At 50.9% G+C, this 18,026-nt stretch overlaps 1 protein-coding gene across 1 annotated transcript in view; it reads left to right on the forward strand.

Moving 5' to 3' along the window:
- LOC144675631 (integrin alpha-M-like) overlaps positions 1 to 18,026 on the forward strand; it is a gene marked incomplete at its 3' end in the record, with an annotated part of 112,250 nt that overhangs the window by 7,327 nt on the left and 86,897 nt on the right. Inside the window, exons 3-4 of the mRNA XM_078536272.1 lie at positions 131 to 261; positions 14,662 to 14,807. Of these exons, the coding sequence (XP_078392398.1) occupies positions 131 to 261; positions 14,662 to 14,807 (277 nt within the window). The remainder of the gene's footprint in view (positions 1 to 130; positions 262 to 14,661; positions 14,808 to 18,026) is intronic.

Consider the following 18,026-nt stretch of genomic DNA (forward strand, 5'->3'; position numbering starts at 1 on the left):
CCTGTGTCTCTTGGTTGCTCTCTCTCTCTCGGTCTCTCTCTCTCTTTCTCTCTCTCGCTCTCTCTCCTCTCTCTCTCACTCTATCTCACTCTCTCTCTCTCTCACTCACTCTCTCTGTTCACTCTCTTAGACTGTTTCACTGCCAAGGTGGACCTGGCGTTCCTGATCGATGGCTCAGTCAGTATTGTACCTGATGATTTTATCCGAATGAAGGATTTCATGGTGACGATGCTGCGTCGCTTCTACCATCGGGATGTACAGGTGGACCCCCAACTTCCTCTCCCTCAACCCCTCTCTCCAATGCTGTCTCTATCCTTCCTTCCATCCCTCTCCCCAACCCTCGACTTAGCCCTCGCTTCACCCCTCTCTCTGTCCCTTTCTCCTTCCCTTCCACCCTCCCTCTGTCCCTCTCTGCATCCTTCCTTCATCATCCCTCCTTCCCTCTCTCTCTTCCTTTCCAGCCCTCAACCCCTCCATTGCCCCTCCATCTCCCATCCATTCCCTCCCCAGTCCCTCCAATCCACCACCTCTCCCTCTCTCTAACTCACTCTCCTGCCCCTCCCCACTGCCCCCTCTCCCATGCCACACTCCCCTCCTCCTTCCCCATTCCCTCAATCACCTCTGTCTCCCCCTCCTGTTCCCCTTCCTCACCCAACCGCTCTGCATCAGTTGCCCTCATTGTCCGTCCACACCACCTTCCCCCTCTTCCCCCCACCCCCTCTCTGCTGGGCTCCCTCCTTCTTCCTTCCACCTCCCTGTCTCAGCCACCCCCTCACTCCCCTGACTCCCTCTCTTCTCCCATTCCTAGCTTTCTCTCAACCCCTTGCCCTACCTCCTCCACCTCTCGCCAAACCCTCAATCCCTCTCCCACCTCCTCTCTTCTCCAATTGACCCTTTCAATCTATCCTGAGCCTGTCAGTTCCCTCTCTCTCTCTCTCTCTATCATGACCTCTTCCACAAATTACCTCTTCCAGCTCCCCCTCCCAACGCTCCTCGGAGAGTGGGATTAAACTGGGTGGGATATTAAAGGGTGTGGGGAGTGAGGGGGAGAGTGGGATTTGACTGGGTGGGATATTAAAGGGTGCGGGGAGTGAGGGGGAGAGTGGGATTAGACTGGGTGGGATATTAAAGGGTGTGGGGAGTGAGGGGGAGAGTGGGATTAGACTGGGTGGGATATTAAAGGGTGTGGGGAGTGAGGGGGAGAGTGGGATTAAACTGGGTGGGATATTAAAGGGTGTGGGGAGTGAGGGGGAGAGTGGGATTTGACTGGGTGGGATATTAAAGGGTGCGGGGAGTGAGGGGGAGAGTGGGATTAGACTGGGTGGGATATTAAAGGGTGTGGGGAGTGAGGGGGAGAGTGGGATTAGACTGGGTGGGATATTAAAGGGTGCGGGGAGTGAGTGGGGAGAGAGTGGGATTAGACTGGGTGGGATATTAAAGGGTGCGGGGAGTGAGGGGGAGAGAGTGGGATTAGACTGGGTGGGATATTAGAGGGGGCTGGTAGTGAGGAGAGTGGGATGAGAATTAGCTGATCCTTAAAGAGTGCGGGGAGTGAGTAGGAGTATAAAATTTCACCTCTTTCTGAGAATTGCTGAGCTGAATAGCTTTGTGGTTTTTCTGGAACATTCTGTGAAAGTCCGCCTGGAAATTGCAGGATGTCCGGACCCTGTGATCTATTGTACAATCCACTTTATTGCAAGCTTTGTTAAGTTGTTTCCTGCTCAGACTGCTCCTGCCCACTTACTTCTGCTGTCAGTGGGGATGGACAGGCCTCACATAGAACCGACAATGAGAATGTCAGTATTGCACTACTCAAGTGGCTTCAGGAGCTCGGAATGAAGTGTTCTTCCTGTTCTAATGTTGCAAAATGGGTAGACAATTAATGTCCATCATCTAGTACAAAAAATCGGTCTGAAAGATTTATAAGACTACCTGGGGGGACATGAGGTAGTCAAAGTGACCGCCTTCATCTGACCCTCTGACAGTGCAGCACTCCCTCAGTACTGACCCTCCGACAGTGCAGCACTCCCTCAGTACTGACCCTCCGACAGTGCAGCACTCCCTCAGTACTGACCCTCCGACAGTGCAGCACTCCCTCAGTACTGACCCTCCGACAGTGCAGCACTCCCTCAGTACTGACCCTCCGACAGTGCAGCACTCCCTCAGTACTGACCCTCCGACAGTGCAGCACTCCCTCATTACTGACCCTCCGACAGTGCAGCACCCCCTCATTACTGACCCTCCGACAGTGCAGCACTCCCTCAGTACTGACCCTCCGACAGTGCAGCACTCCCTCAGTACTGACCCTCCGACAGTGCAGCACTCCCTCAGTACTGACCCTCCGACAGTGCAGCACTCCCTCAGTACTGACCCTCCGACAGTGCAGCACTCCCTCAGTACTGACCCTCCGACAGTGCAGCACTCCCTCAGTACTGACCCTCCGACAGTGCAGCACTCCCTCATTACTGACCCTCCGACAGTGCAGCACCCCCTCATTACTGACCCTCCGACAGTGCAGCACTCCCTCAGTACTGACCCTCTGAAAGGGCAGCACTCCCTCAGTACTGACTCTCTGAAAGGGCAGCACTCCCTCAGTACTGACCCTCTGACAGTGCAGCACTCCCTCAGTACTGACTCTCTGAAAGGGCAGAACTCCCTCAGTACTGACCCTCCGACAGTGCAGCGCTCCCTCAGTACTGACCCTCCGACCGTGCAGCACTCCCTCAGTACTGACCCTCTGACAGTGCAGCACTCCCTCAGTACTGACCCTCCGACAGTGCAGCACTCCCTCAGTACTGACCCTCTGACAGTGCAGCACTCCCTCAGTACTGACCCTCTGACAGTGCAGCACTCCCTCAGTACTGACCCTCCGACAGTGCAGCGCTCCCTCAGTACTGACCCTCCGACCGTGCAGCGCTCCCTCAGTACTGACCCTCCGACCGTGCAGCACTCCCTCAGTACTGACCCTCTGAAAGGGCAGCAGTACTTTCATGTACTGACCTCCTGTGTGGGACCTTATCAAAAGCTTTCTTAAAATTTGAATACAGCACATTCACTGATTCTCCTTTCTCAATGCTACAGGTAACACCCACTGGTGTCGTGGGCAATTCTGAGGCGCAGGAACTTGAAGAAAATGTGTTGGCCACTTCATTTCTGAATTTACTATTACACTGATTCCCCATGTCTTTATCATTTGAGCCACTCAAAATCAGTAAACTATGCTTTTTAAGTGAAATATATTAGTGCTGGGAGGCAGTAGACATTTTATTTGCAACTATCTGGTATTTGGATCGTTGGTCTTCATCGTAGCTAGAATTTCATTTTGCAAAATTTTACAGTATCCAAAATCCTTGGGGCCGGACACATTTTGTATTTCAGATGGTTTTGGTTTTCACATACCGCATCCAGGACTAGGCCTGCTTACATTCCAATAGCCGTATCTGAGGCTGGCAAGAGCCTAAAGTGAATAGCATGGCTAGAAAAGTCAGGTCTACCACTGAATAACAAATGCAGGGCGCCTAGTCAAAGTTTCCAGCTGTTGGTAAGCGTTCTGCTTTCGGAGTGTTTCAGACTGTCGGTGTACTCCTGCTGGGAGACAACCTTGAACTGTTCTTCCAGCTTCATCTGCCTCATCAACATTGCTTTTTTGTTTCATAAGTTTGTCTTTTATTTTCTAGACTGACATTGTTTCTTGCTCACTTACAAATGCACATTGCTCGAGTGCATCTATCAACCCGTCACACATCTTAATGGCATTGTCTGTGGGCACTTTCTCTGCTGGATTTACTACGTCCTCCTCATCATCACTGTTTCTATCATTTACATTCGTGACCTGAAAATTGCCTTGATTATCAACTGAATTAATGATGCTAAATCGGGTGGGAAATTAACAGTGAAAACATGCTTCTTTGCCAAGGGTTTGTCCAGGAGCAACATGGTTTGTCAGTTTGCTTCAAGTCCAGCTACCCGACAGTGGGCACATGCCTCTGGTGCAAAGTGGCTGTGAAACCAATCGGAAAACATGTCCCTGGTTACCCAGGCTCTGTTATTGACAGAGTAATGAACAATGGTGATGTCCTAATACTCTTGGAGCTCCTGGGATATTTGCTCTTCCCAATTATAGTCAGTTTATATTTGTGTGTGCCGGCTGTGCCATGGTATGTGTTCCTTTCTGCTGCAGTGGGAGGCGGGCTCATTGAGGAGATCCTGCAGAGTTGTATGTTTAAACATGAACTCTTTATTGGCTGCCTTTAACTATTTCCAGTTCCCAGGTTCCTATCGTGCATGGGGCTGTTACTGTCATGCAGGAGGACTGCTTACAGAGTGCTGTTCTCGGGAGTTCTCCGAGAGTGTGCCATGTGACTCCATACATCATACCGTGGGTGGTGCTATTCTCCAGTCCACATTAACCCTTGCTGTGCTGAGCACCTTTACATGACAATGCAGGCACAATATCACAACATCCCCCTTTCTTCCCGAAGGAAAGCTTTTGCCCTTCCAAAGGACGATTACAGTACTATTGTTACTCGCTGCCCCTGCTCCCCCATCTCAGGTCTCTGACTTTACCAATTCAGATGGTCTTGAGGCTTGACACTTCTTCCACATCTCGGCCTGTCACGTTTGGAGGAATGGTAGCAGTACTCTGGGTTTCAGGTACTTGGCTAGCTTCATTTGATTTGCTTTTTGCTTTGAATAGCGTTTCTCTTTGTAAACAACTCGTCTGAAATGGAGCCTGCATTTCCACTTGTTTCAGTCAAACACTTGTTTGCTGTTTGATTTTAAAATCCTTTTGCGAGCGTTTGGATCTTCTCATGCAGCTCAGTTTTGTCATCTTCTCGTGCCTTGTGATTCAGTGTCGGATTGACATTTTCACACCTCCTTTCTGCCTTTTTGTTGTCTGTCTACAGCAGAGCGATGTCCTTGTCATTCATTTTGGAATCACTGTTAGCCAGGTCTGTCTCTGGTGAAGTCTTCACTTGTTACAGTTCTGTAAGTGTGATACCCATGGCTTCATTATCCACTCCCAGCTTGGAAAGTTTGACGGTTTTTCCTTTCAATGTCTCCTCTTTTCCATTCAACAACTTCATCAGCTTTTCAGTCTGTTTCTTGTAGGTTTTCGGCTTCCTCCTGGAATATTGAACATTCACAGAATCACACAGTGCAGAAGAGGCCCTTCGGCCCATCGAGTCTGCACCGACACGTCAGAAACACCTGACCTACCTACCTAATCCCATTTACCAGCACTTGGCCCATAGCCTTGAATGTTGTGACGTGCCAAGTGCTCGTCCAGGTGCTTTTTAAAGGATGTGACGCAACCTGCCTCCACCACCCTCCCATGCAGCGCATTCCAGACCGTCACCATCCTCTGGGTAAAAAGGTTTTCCCTCCCATCCCCCTTAATCCTCCTGCCCCTCATCTTGAACTTATGTCCCCTCGTGAGTGACCCTTCAACTAAGGGGAACAGCTGCTCCCTATCCACCCTGTCCATACCCCTCATAATCTTGTACACCTCGATCAGGTCACCCCTCAGTCTTCTCTGCTCCAACGAAAATAACCCAAGTCTATCCAACCTCTCTTCATAACTTAAATGTTTCATCCCAGGCAACATCCTGGTGAATCTCCTCTGCACCCCCTCCAGTGCAATCACGTCCTTCCTATAATGTGGCGACCAGAACTGCACACAGTACTCCAGCTGTGGCCTCACCAAGGTTCTATACAACTCCGATATGACCTCCCTACTTTTGTGATCTATGCCTCGATTGATAAAGGCAAGTGTCCCAAATGCCTTTTTCACCACCCCACTAACATGCCCCTCCGCCTTCAGAGATCTATGGACACACACGCCAAGGTCCCTTTGTTCCTCAGAACTTCCTAGTGCCATGTCGCTCATTGAATACTTCCTTGTCAAATTACTCCATCCAAAGTGTATCACCTCACACTTTTCAGGGTTAAATTCCATCTGCCACTTATCTGCCCATTTGACCATCCCGTCTATATCTTCCTGTAGCCCAAGACACTCAACCTCACTGTTAACCACCCGGCCAATCTTTGTGTCATCCGCAAACTTACTAATCCTACCCCCCCACATAGTCATCTCTGTCGTTTATATAAATGACAAATAATAGGGGACCCGGCACAGATCCCTGTGGTACGCCACTGGACACTGGCTTCCAGTCACTAAAGCATCCAACTGTCATCACCCTCTGTCTCCTACAACTAAGCCAATTTTGAATCCACCTTATCAAATTACCCCGTATCCCGTTGCTGAGTCTTCTCTGCTAACTGGTTCTTCAGTTTGTTCAGATTGGCATTAAATTCCATTTCCCTCTCTTCAGAAGTTTCCAGAATAAAAAAATGTTGTCTTGAGGGATTCTTGGAGGATGACAAGATCTTTCAACAGGTTTTCCTTTTCTTTGTGAGGCTCTCTTGCTTCATCTTGAGCGTTCCTGTAATTCACTAGAGTCTCCTCGTGTCTTCTGCTCTGCTGCCACCACTCTGCTGGTTAAGACAGTCTTCATTTCTTCGTGTTGAGAAAAGGTCAGGCATTCCATTTGCATTTGATTTTGAAGGTCAATCACTTGTTCTTTCAATTGTTTATTCTCTCACCCTCCTTCTGGGGTCTCCTGTTGCCCTCTCTCACTTTGGGGTCTCTTGTTGTCCCCTTTCTCTATAGGGTCGCTAGTTATCCCCTCACTCTATGGGGTCTCAGGTTGCCCTCTCTCTGGGGTCTCTTGTTGCCCTCAGTGGAGTTGCCCACTCTCTGGGGTCTCTTGTTGCCCTCGGTGGAGTTGCCCACTTTCTGGGGTCTCATGTTCCCCTCGGTGGAGTTGCCCACTCTCTGGGGTCTCTTGTTCCCCTCGGTGGAGTTGCCCACTCTCTGAGGTCTCAGGTTGCCCTCTCTCTGGGTCTCTTGTTGCCCTCGCTGGAGTTGCCCACTCTCTGGGGTCTCTTGTTACCCTCGGTGGAGTTGCCCACTCTCTGGGGTCTCTTGTTCCCCTCGGTGGAGTTGCCCACTCTCTGGGGTCTCAGGTTGCCCTCTCTCTGGGTCTCTTGTTGCCCTCGCTGGAGTTGCCCACTCTCTGGGGTCTCTTGTTACCCTCGGTGGAGTTGCCCACTCTCTGAGGTCTCTTGTTGCCCTCGGTGGCGTTGCCCACTCTCTGGGGTCTCTTGTTCCCCTCGGTGGAGTTGCCCTTTCTCTGGGGTCTCTTGTTGCCCTCGGTGGAGTTGCCCACTCTCTGGGGTCTCTTGTTCCCCTCGGTGGAGTTGCCCACTCTCTGGGGTCTCTTGTTCCCCTCGGTGGAGTTGTCCACTCTCTGGGGTCTCTTGTTCCCCTCGGTGGAGTTGCCCTCTCTCACCCTGGGGTCTCTTGTTGTTCTATCTCTCTCTGGGGTCTCTTGTCCCCTCTATAGGGTCGCTAGTTGCCCCCTCTCTCTCTGGGGTCTCAGGTTGCCCTGTCTCTGGGGTCTCCTGTTGCCCTCCTTCTTCCTGGGGTCTCTTGTTACCCTCAATGGAGTAGCCTTCTCTCTCTCTGGGGTCTCTTGTTGCCCTACTCTCTGGGGTCTCTTGTTGCCCTCCCTCTCTCTGGGGTCTCTTGTTACCCTCAGTGGATTAGCCCCCTCTCTCTCTGGGGTCTCTTGTTACCCTCAGTGGAGTAGCCCTCTCTCTCTCTGGGGTCTCTTGTTACCCTCAGTGGATTAGCCCCCTCTCTCTCTGTGGTCTCTTGTTACCCTCAGTGGAGTAGCCCTCTCCCTCTGGGGTCTCTTGTTGCCCTCCCTCTTTCTGGGGTGTCTTGTTACCCTCAGTGGAGTAGCCCTCTCTCTCTGGGGTCTCTTGTTACCCTCAGTGGAGTAGCCCTCTCCCTCTGGGGTCTCTTGTTGCCCTCCCTCTTTCTGGGGTGTCTTGTTACCCTCAGTGGAGTAGCCCTCTCCCTCTGGGGTCTCTTGTTGCCCTCCCTCTTTCTGGGGTGTCTTGTTACCCTCAGTGGAGTAGCCCTCTCTCTCTGGGGTCTCTTGTTGCCCTCCCTCTTTCTGGGGTCTCTTGTTACCCTCAGTGGAGTAGCCCTCTCTCTCTTGGGTCTCTTGTTGCCCTCCTTCTCTCTGGGGTCTCTTGTGGCCCTCGGTGAAGTTGCCCTCTCTCTCTGTGGGGTTCCTTGTTACCCTCAGTGGAGTTGCCCTCGCTCTGGGGGCTCTTGTTGGCCTCTGTCTCTTTCACTATGGGGTTACGTCTTGCCCTCTCTCACTCACACTTTTCAGGGTTAAATTCCATCTGCCACTTATCTGCCCATTTGACCATCCCGTCTATATCTTCCTGTAGCCCAAGACACTCAACCTCACTGTTAACCACCCGGCCAATCTTTGTGTCACCCGCAAACTTACTAATCCTACCCTCCACACAGTCATCTCTGTCGTTTATATAAATGATGAATAATAGGGGACCCAGCACAGATCCCTGTGGTACACCACTGGACACTGGCTTCCAGTTACTAAAGCATCCTTCTGTCATCACACTCTGCCTCCTACAATTAAGCCAATTTTGAATCCACCTTATCAAATTACCCTGTATCCCATGTGCCTTTGCCTTCTTTATAAGTCTCCCATGTGGGACCTTGTCAAAGGCTTTGCTGAAATCCATATAAACTACATCAGCTGCACTACCCTCATCCACACATCTGGTCACCTCCTCAAAAAATTCAGTCAGAGGAGTGTGAGGTGATGCATTTTGGTAGGAAGAACATGGAGAGACAACATAAAGTAAGGGGTACAATTCTTAAAGGGGTGCAGAAGCAGAGGGAGCTGGGTGTATATGTGAATAGATTATTGAAGGTGGGAGGACAGGTGGAGAGAGCAGTTAATAAAGCATATGGTATCCTGGGCTTTATTAAAAGGGCATAGAGTACAAGAGCTGAATTTATATAAGACACTAATTAAACCTCAGCTGGAGTATTGTGTACAGTTCTGGGCGCCAAACTATAGGAAGGATGTGAACGCATTGTGCAGAAGTGGTTTACAAGAATGGTTCCAGGGAGGAGAAACTTTATTTATGAAGATAGATTGGAATGGTTGGGACTATTCTCCTTGGAGAGGAGAAGGCTTAGAGGAGATTTGACAGAGATGTTCAAAATCATGAGGGAGCTGAATAAAGTAGAGAGGGAGAAACTGTTCCCGCTCATCAAGGGATTGAGAACAAGAGGGCACAGATTTAAAGTGTTTTGTAAAAGAAGCAAATGCGATGGGACGAAAAAACTTCTTCACACAGTGAGTGGTTCGGGTCTGGAGTGCACTGCCTGAAAGTGTGGTGGAGGCAGGTTCAATCGAGGCATTCAAGAGGGCTTTCGATGATTATGTAAATAGAAACAATGTGCGGGGTTATGGGGAAAAAGCAGGAGAATGGCAGTAAGCCATAATGCTCATTCGGAGAGCCAGTGCAGACATGATGGACTGAATGGCCTCCTTTGTGACATAATAATTCTGTGATTCTGAGTGTTGTGGGAGCTGCACTTATCCAGGCAAGTGGGGAGTATTCCATCACGCTCCTGACTTGTGCCCTGTAGATGGTGGACAGGCTTTGGGGAGACAGGAGGTGAGTTACTCACCACAGGATTCCTAGACTCTGATCTGCTCTTGTAGCCACCGTATTTTTATGCCAAGTCCAATTCAGTTTCTGGGCATCGATAACCCCCAGGATGTTGATAGTGGGGGATTCAATGCTGGTAATGCCATTGAATGTCAAGGGACGATGGTTAGATTCTCTCTTGTTGGAGATGGTCAATGCCTGACACTTGTGTGGCACGATTGTTATTTGCCACTTGTCAGCCCAAGCCTGGATATTGTCCAGGTCTTGCTGCATTTGGACACAGAATGCTTCAGTACCTGAGGAGTCGCAAATGGTGCTGAACATTGTGTAATCATCAGCGAACATCCCCACTACTGATCTTATGATGGAAGGAAGGACATTGATGAAGCAGCTGAAGATGGTTGGGCCGAGGACACTACCCTGAGGAACTCCTGCAGTGATGTCCTGGAGCTGAGATGACTGACCTCCAACAACCACAACCATCTTCCTTTGTGCTAGGTATGTCTCTAACCAGCGGAGAGTTTTCCCCCGATTCCCATTGACTCCAGTTTTGCTCGGGCTCCTTGATGCCACACTCGGTCAAATGTTGCCTTCATGTCAAGGACAGTAACTCTCACCTCACCTCGGGAGTTCAGCTCTTTTGTCCATGTTTGAACCAAGGCGGTAACGAGGTCAAGAGCTGAGTGACCCTGGCGGAACACAAGCTGAGTGCTATTGAGCAGGCTATTGCTAAGCAAGTGCCACTTGATAGCACTGTTGATGATCTCTGCCATTACTTTACTGATGATCGAGATGGATGGTAATTGGCCGGGTTGGATTTGTCCTGCTTTTTGTGTACAGGAAATACTGGGCAATTTTCCAAATTGCCGGGTAGATGCCAGTGTTGTAGCTGTACTGGAACAGCTTGGCTAGGGGCACAGTAAATCCTGGAGCACAAGTCTTCTGTACTATTGCCGGAATATTGTCAGGGCCCATAGCTTTTGCAGTATCCAATGCCTTCAGCTGTTTCTTGATATCATGTGGAGTGAATCGAATTGGCTGAAGACTGGCATCTGTGATGCTGGGAACTCTGGAGGAGGCCGAGATGGATCATCCACTCGGCACTTCTGGCTGAAGATTGTTGTGAATGCTTCAGCCTTATTTTTTGCACTGATGTTCTGTGGAGCCTCCTCCTCCAGTGAGTTGTTTAATTGTCCACCACCATTCACGACTGGATGTGGCAGGACTGCAGAGCTTAGATCTGATCCGTTGGTTGTGGAATCGATTAGTTCTGTCTATCACTTGCTGCTTATGCTGTTTGGCACACAGGTTGTAGCTACACCAGGTTGACACCTCATTTTTAGGTATGTCTGGTGCTGCTCCTGGCATGCCCTTCTGCACTTTTCATTGAACCAGGGTTGATCCCCTAGCTTGGTGGTAATGGTAGAGTGGGTGATACGCCAGGCCATGAGGTTACAGATTATGGTTTAATACAATTCTGCTGCTGCTGATGGCCCACAGTCTTGAGTTGCTAGCTCTGAAATCTGTCCCATTTAGCACGGTGGTAGTGCCACACAACATGATGGAGGGTATCCTCAATGTGAAGGTGGGACTTCGTCTCCACAATGACTGTGCGGTGGTCACTCCTACCGATACTGTCATGGACAGATGCATCTGCGGCAGGCAGGTTGGTGAGGATGAGGTCAAATAGGTCATGAGATCAAGTACATTTTTCCCTCCTATTGGCTCCCTCAGCACCTGCCACAGACCCAGTCTAGCAGTGATGTCATTTAGGACTCGTCTAGCTCGGTCAGTCGTGGTGCTACCGAGCCACTTTTGGTGATGCACTTGGATCCCTCCACCCAGAGTATATTCTGCACCCTTGCCACCCTCAGTGCTTCCTCCAAGTGATGTTCAACATGGAGGAAGCACTGATTCATCAGCTGAGGGAGAGCGGTACGTGGTCACCAGCAGGAGGTTTCCTTGCCCATGTTTGACCTGATGTCATGAGACTTCATGGGGTCTGGAGACGATGTTGAGGACTCCCAGGGAAACTCCCTCCCGACTGTATCCCACTGTGCTGCCACCTCTGCTGGGTCTGTCCTGCCAGTGGGAGAGGACATACCCAGGGATGGTGATGGTGGTGTCTGGGACATTATCTGTAAGGTATGATTCAGTGAGGATGACTATGTCAGGCTGTTGCTTGGCTAGTCTGTGAGACAGCTCTCCCAATTTCAGCACTAGCCCCCAGACATTAGCAAGGAGGACGTTGCAGGGTTGACAGGGCTGAGTTTGCCGTTGTCGTTTCCGGTGCCTAGGCCGATGCCGGGTGGTCCGTCCGGTTTCATTCCTTTTTTGTGACTTCATAGTGGTTTGTTACAATGGAGTGGCCTGGTAGACCCTTTCACAGTCAAGCACATTGACTGTGGGTCTGGAGTCACATGTAGGCCAGACCAGCTGAGGACAGCAGATTTCCTCCCCTAAAGGACATTAGTGAACCCGATGGGTTTTTACAACAATCGACAATGGTTTCATGGTCGTCATCAGAGTTCAAATTCTATATTTTTATTGAATTCAAATTCCACCATCTTCCCTGGTGTGATTGGAACGCGGGTCCCCACAGCATAAAGACAAAAGCAAAATACTGCATATGCTGGAAATCTGCAATAAAAACAGAGAATGCTGGGAAAACTCAGCACATCTGGCAGCATCGGTGGTGAGAAAAGCCAAGTTAACGTTTCCAGTCCATATGACCCTTCTTCAGAGATCTGATCTCAATTAAAGTGGTTACAGGACTTTGGAAACTCAGAGTTCTGAAGAAGAGTCAGATGGACTGGAAACATTAACTCTGTTTCTCCTGCCGCTGATGTTACCAGACCCGCTCAGCTTTTCCAGAATTTTCTATTTTTATTCTGAGAGCATTACCCTGGGTCTCTGGATCACTATTCTAGTGACATTACCCGTATTCCACTGCCTCCCCTGTAGTTGTTGCGCTGAGGTTACAGGGATAGGGAGGGGTGTAGGGGCTGGAGGAGGTTACAGGGATAGGGAGGGTTGTAGGTTCTGGAGGAGGTTACAGAGATAGGGAGGGCTGTAGGGGCTGGAGTAGGTTACAGGGATAGGGAGGGGTGTAGGGGCTGGAGGAGGTTACAGAGATAGGGAGGGGTGTAGGGGCTGGAGGAGGTTACAGAGATAGGGAGGGTTGTGGGGGCTGGAGGAGGTTACAGGGATAGGGAGGGTTATAGGGGCTGGAGGAGGTTACAGAGATAGGGAGGGTTGTAGGGGCTGGAGGAGGTTACAGAGATAGGGAGGGTTGTAGGGGCTGGAGGAGGTTACAGAGATAGGGAGGGTTGTAGGGGCTGGAGGAGGTTACAGAGATAGGGAGGGTTGTGGGGGCTGGAGGAGGTTACAGGGATAGGGAGGCTTGTAGGGGCTGGAGGAGGTTACAGGGATAGGGAGGCTTGTAGGTTCTGGAGGAGGTTACAGAGATAGGGAGGCTTGTAGGAGCTGGAGGAGGTTACAGAGATAGGGAGGGTTGTAGGGGCTGGAGGAGGTTACAGAGATAGGGAGGGTTGTAGGGGCTGGAGGAGGTTACAGAGATAGGGAGGGTTGTAGGGGCTGGAGGAGGTTACAGAGATAGGGAGGGTTGTAGGAGCTGGAGGAGGTTACAGAGATAGGGAGGGTTGTAGGGGCTGGAGGAGGTTACAGAGATAGGGAGGGTTGTAGGGGCTGGAGGAGGTTACAGAGATAGGGAGGGTTGTAGGAGCTGGAGGAGGTTACAGAGATAGGGAGGGTTGTAGGGGCTGGAGGAGGTTACAGAGATAGGGAGGCTTGTAGGGGCTGGAGGAGGTTACAGGGATAGGGAGGCTTGTAGGGGCTGGAGGAGGTTACAGGGATAGGGAGGCTTGTAGGGGCTGGAGGAGGTTACAGGGATAGGGAGGGGTGTAGGGGCTGGAGGAGGTTACAGAGATAGGGAGGGGTGTAGGGGCTGGAGGAGGTTACAGAGATAGGGAGGGGTGTAGGGGCTGGAGGAGGTTACAGAGATAGGGAGGGGTGTAGGGGCTGGAGGAGGTTACAGAGATAGGGAGGGGTGTAGGGGCTGGAGGAGGTTACAGAGATAGGGAGGGGTGTAGGGGCTGCAGGAGGTTACAGAGATAGGGAGGCTTGTAGGGACTGGAGGAGGTTACAGAGATAGGGAGGCTTGTAGGGGCTGGAGGAGGTTACAGGGATAGGGAGGCTTGTAGGGGCTGGAGGAGGTTACAGAGATAGGGAGGCTTGTAGGGACTGGAGGAGGTTACAGAGATAGGGAGGGGTGTAGGGGCTGGAGGAGGTTACAGAGATAGGGAGGGTTGTAGGTTCTGGAGGAGGTTACAGAGATAGGGAGGGGTGTAGGGGCTGGAGGAGGTTACAGAGATAGGGAGGGTTGTAGGTTCTGGAGGAGGTTACAGAGATAGGGAGGGTTGTGGGGGCTGGAGGAGGTTACAGAGATAGGGAGGTTTGTAGGGGCTGGAGGAGGTTACAGAGATAGGGAGGGTTGTAGGTTCTGGAGGAGGTTACAGAGATAGGGAGGGTTGTAGGTTCTGGAAGAGGTTACAGAGATAGGGAGGGTTGTAGCTTCTGGAAGAGGTTACAGAGATAGGGAGGGTTGTAGGTTCTGGAGGAGGTTACAGAGATAGGGAGGGTTGTAGGTTCTGGAGGAGGTTACAGAGATAGGGAGGGCTGTAGGGGCTGGAGGAGGTTACAGAGATAGGGAGGGTTGTAGGGGCTGGAGGAGGTTACAGAGAATGGAGAGGTGTAGGGGCTGGAGGAGATTACAGAGATAGGGAGGGTTGTTGGGGCTGGAGGAGATTACAGAGATAGGGAGTGGCCCCATGGTGGGATTTGGGAATGTTACCGGAGGTATTGTTGGGTTGAGAGTCAGGGTAGGTGAGTGAGCACAGGGCTGGGATTGGTGAACAGGTTCTGTTGGGAGTTCCAGAGGAGCTCGGGTGGGTGTTGACAGTGGGAATTCTGTTGGGAGTTCACAGGAAAATGTTCCCGTCGCCTCTCACTGACACGGTCTTTTCTCTCTCCATCGGCACTGTGACCTCCGGACACCCTGCTCCGCAGTTTGCTGTCATGCAGTTCTCCGACATTGTGAAGAAGGAGTTTAATTTTGAGGAATACGAGAGGCGCCGTAGGAACGAGGCACTGGTGACAGGGATTCGGCAGATTTCAGGAGACACCTACACCCCGACCGCCATCAAAACGCTGGTGTGAGTTCAGGGCTTCAGTGGGGGAAAGTGACCACAGAGAGGCTGCACAGCAGGATTCCCAGCCTGGGAGCCGGGATGAGGGAGTTCAGTCCGTGTGGGGAGAAGGGAGAAGCTGGGATTGTTCTCCTTCGAGTAGAGAAGGTTAAATGGGAGGCTGAATCGAGGCATTCCAAATCAGGAGGGGCTTCGCTGGAGAAAATAAGAAGCAACTATTCCCAGTGACAAGAGGGTCAGGAACACAGGGGCCCAGATTGAAGAGAATCGGCAAAAGAACCAGAGGGGGAGATGAGGAAAGTGTTTTGTATTTAGACACAGCGAGCTGTTGTGATCTGGAAGGCGCTGCCTGAAGGGGCGGTGGAAGCAGATTCAATCGGAACACTCGAAAGGGGAATTGGAGAAATACTTGAAGGGGATAAGATCACCAGGGAGATGGGGAAAGAGCAGGGAGGAGGCTGAATGAGCAGGTCTAATGGGATAGACCAAGACCAAAGAGCCAGCACAGACATGATGGCCAAAGGAAAACAAAAACAGAATTACCTGGAAAAACTCAGCAAGTCTGGCAGCATCGGCGGAGAAGAAATCAGTTAACGTTTCGAGCCCTCATGGCCCTTCGGCAGAACTGCAGCATAGTTTCAGCAAGGGAGAAATATAAATTGGTTTAAGGTGGGTGGGGGGGAAGAGACACATTGAGGGTGTGGTGTGAGCAGATAATCAAAGGATGTCACAGACAAAAGGGTCAAAGAGGTGTTGAAGGTGGTGGTCTTTGTCTGAGAAAAGTGCTAATTAAGAATGGAAAACAGGATATTCAAAGTACAGCTCTAGTGGGGGTGGGGTGGAAAGACTAAAGGTTTTAGTTTTAGATTTAAAAATAATGGAAATAGGTGGGGAAAGAAGAATCTATATAAATTATTGAAAAAAAAAGCGGGTGGGGGGGGAAAAAGAAACGGGGTGGGGATGGGGGGAGGGGGAGTTTAAGATCTAAAGTTGTTGAATTCAATATTCAGCCCAGAGGGCTGTAAAGTGCCTAGTCGGAAGATGAGGTGCTGTTCCTCCAGTTTGCATTGGGCTTCACTGGAACAATGCAGCCAGCCAAGGACAGACATGTTGGCAAGAGAACAGGGTGGAGTGTTAAAATGGCAAGCGACAGGGAGGTTTGGGTCTTTCTTGCGGACAGACCGCAGGTGTTCCGCAAAACGGTCGCCCAGTTTGCGTTTGGTCTCTCCAATGTAGAGGAGGCCGCATTGGGAGCAACGAATGCAGTAGACTAAGTTAGGGGAAATGCAAGTGAAATGCTGCTTCACTTGAAAGGAGTGTTTGGGCCCTTGGACGGTGAGGAGAGAGGAAGTGAAGGGGCAGGTGTTGCATCTTCTGCGTGGGCATGGGGAGGTGCCATAACTGGGGGTTGAGGAGTAGGGGGTGATGGAGGAGTGGACCAGGGTGTCCCGGAGGGAACGATCCCTACGGAATGCCGTCAAGGGGGGTGAAGGGAAGATGTGTTTGGTGGTGGCATCATGCTGGAGTTGGCGGAAATGGCGGAGGATGATCCTTTGAATGCGGAGGCTAGTGGGGTGATAAGTGAGGACAAGGGGGACCCTATCATGTTTCTGGGAAGGAGGAGAAGGCGTGAGGGAGGATGCGCGGGATATGGGCCGGACACGGTTGAGGGCCCTCTCAACGACCGTGGATGGAAAACCTCGGTTAAGGAAGAAGGAGGACATGTCAGAGGAGCTGTTTTTGAAGGTAGCGTCATCAGAACAGATGCGACGGAGGCGAAGGAACTGAGAGAATGGGATGGAGTCTTTACAGGAAGCGGGGTGTGAGGAGCTGTAGTCGAGGTAGCTGTGGGAGTCGGTAGGCTTGTAATGGATATTGGTGGACAGTCTATCATCAGAAATTGAGACAGAGAGGTCAAGGAAGGGAAGAAAAGTGTCAGAGATGGACCATGTGAAGATGATGGAAGGGTGGAGATCGGAAGCAAAATTAATAAATTTTTCCAGATCCAGACGAGAGCATGAAGCAGCACCGAAGTAATCATCAATGTACCGGAGAAAGAGTTGTGGGAGGGGGCCGGAGTAGGACTGGAACAAGGAATGTTCCACATACCCCATAAAGAGACAGGCATAGCTGGGGCCCATGCGGGTACCCATAGCCACACCTTTTATTTGGAGGAAGTGAGAGGAGTTAAAGGAGAAATTGTTCAGTGTGAGAACAAGTTCAGCCAGACGGAGGAGAGTAGTGGTGGATGGGGATTGTTGGGGCCTCTGTTCAAGGAAGAAGCTAAGGGCCCTCAGACCATCTTGGTGGGGGATGGAGGTGTAGAGGGATTGGACATCCATGGTGAAGAGGAAGCGGTTGGGGCCAGGGAACTGGAAATTGTTGATGTGACGTAAGGTGTCAGAGGAATCACGGATGTAGGTGGGAAGGGACTGGACAAGGGGAGAGAGAAGGGAGTCAAGATAACGAGAAATGAGTTCCGTGGGGCAGGAACAGGCTGACACGATCGGTCTCATCGGAACTCATTTCTCGTTATCTTGACTCCCTTCTCTCTCCCCTTGCCCAGTCCCTTCCCACCTACATCCGTGATTCCTCTGACACCTTACGTCACATCAACAATTTCCAGTTCCCTGGCCCCAACCGCTTCCTCTTCACCATGGATGTCCAATCCCTCTACACCTCCATCCCCCACCAGGATGGTCTGAGGGCCCTTAGCTTCTTCCTTGAACAGAGGCCCCAACAATCCCCATCCACCACTACTCTCCTCCGTCTGGCTGAACTTGTTCTCACACTGAACAATTTCTCCTTTAACTCCTCTCACTTCCTCCAAATAAAAGTTGTGGCTATGGGTACCCGCATGGGGTATGTGGAACATTCCTTGTTCCAGTCCTACTCCGGCCCCCTCCCACAACTCTTTCTCCGGTACATTGATGATTACTTCGGTGCTGCTTCATGCTCTCGTCGGGACCTGGAAAAATTTATTAATTTTGCTTCCAATCTCCACCCCTCCATCATCTTCACATGGTCCATCTCTGACACTTCTCTTCCCTTCCTTGACCTCTCTGTCTCAATTTCTGATGATAGACTGTCCACCAATATCCATTACAAGCCTACCGACTCCCACAGCTACCTCGACTACAGCTCCTCACACCCCGCTTCCTGTAAAGACTCCATCCCATTCTCTCAGTTCCTTCGCCTCCGTCGCATCTGTTCTGATGACACTAC

Source organism: Cetorhinus maximus, unplaced genomic scaffold, assembly GCF_964194155.1.
Source record: "Cetorhinus maximus unplaced genomic scaffold, sCetMax3.hap1.1 HAP1_SCAFFOLD_1062, whole genome shotgun sequence".
In the NCBI taxonomy this organism is placed as follows: domain Eukaryota; kingdom Metazoa; phylum Chordata; class Chondrichthyes; order Lamniformes; family Cetorhinidae; genus Cetorhinus; species Cetorhinus maximus.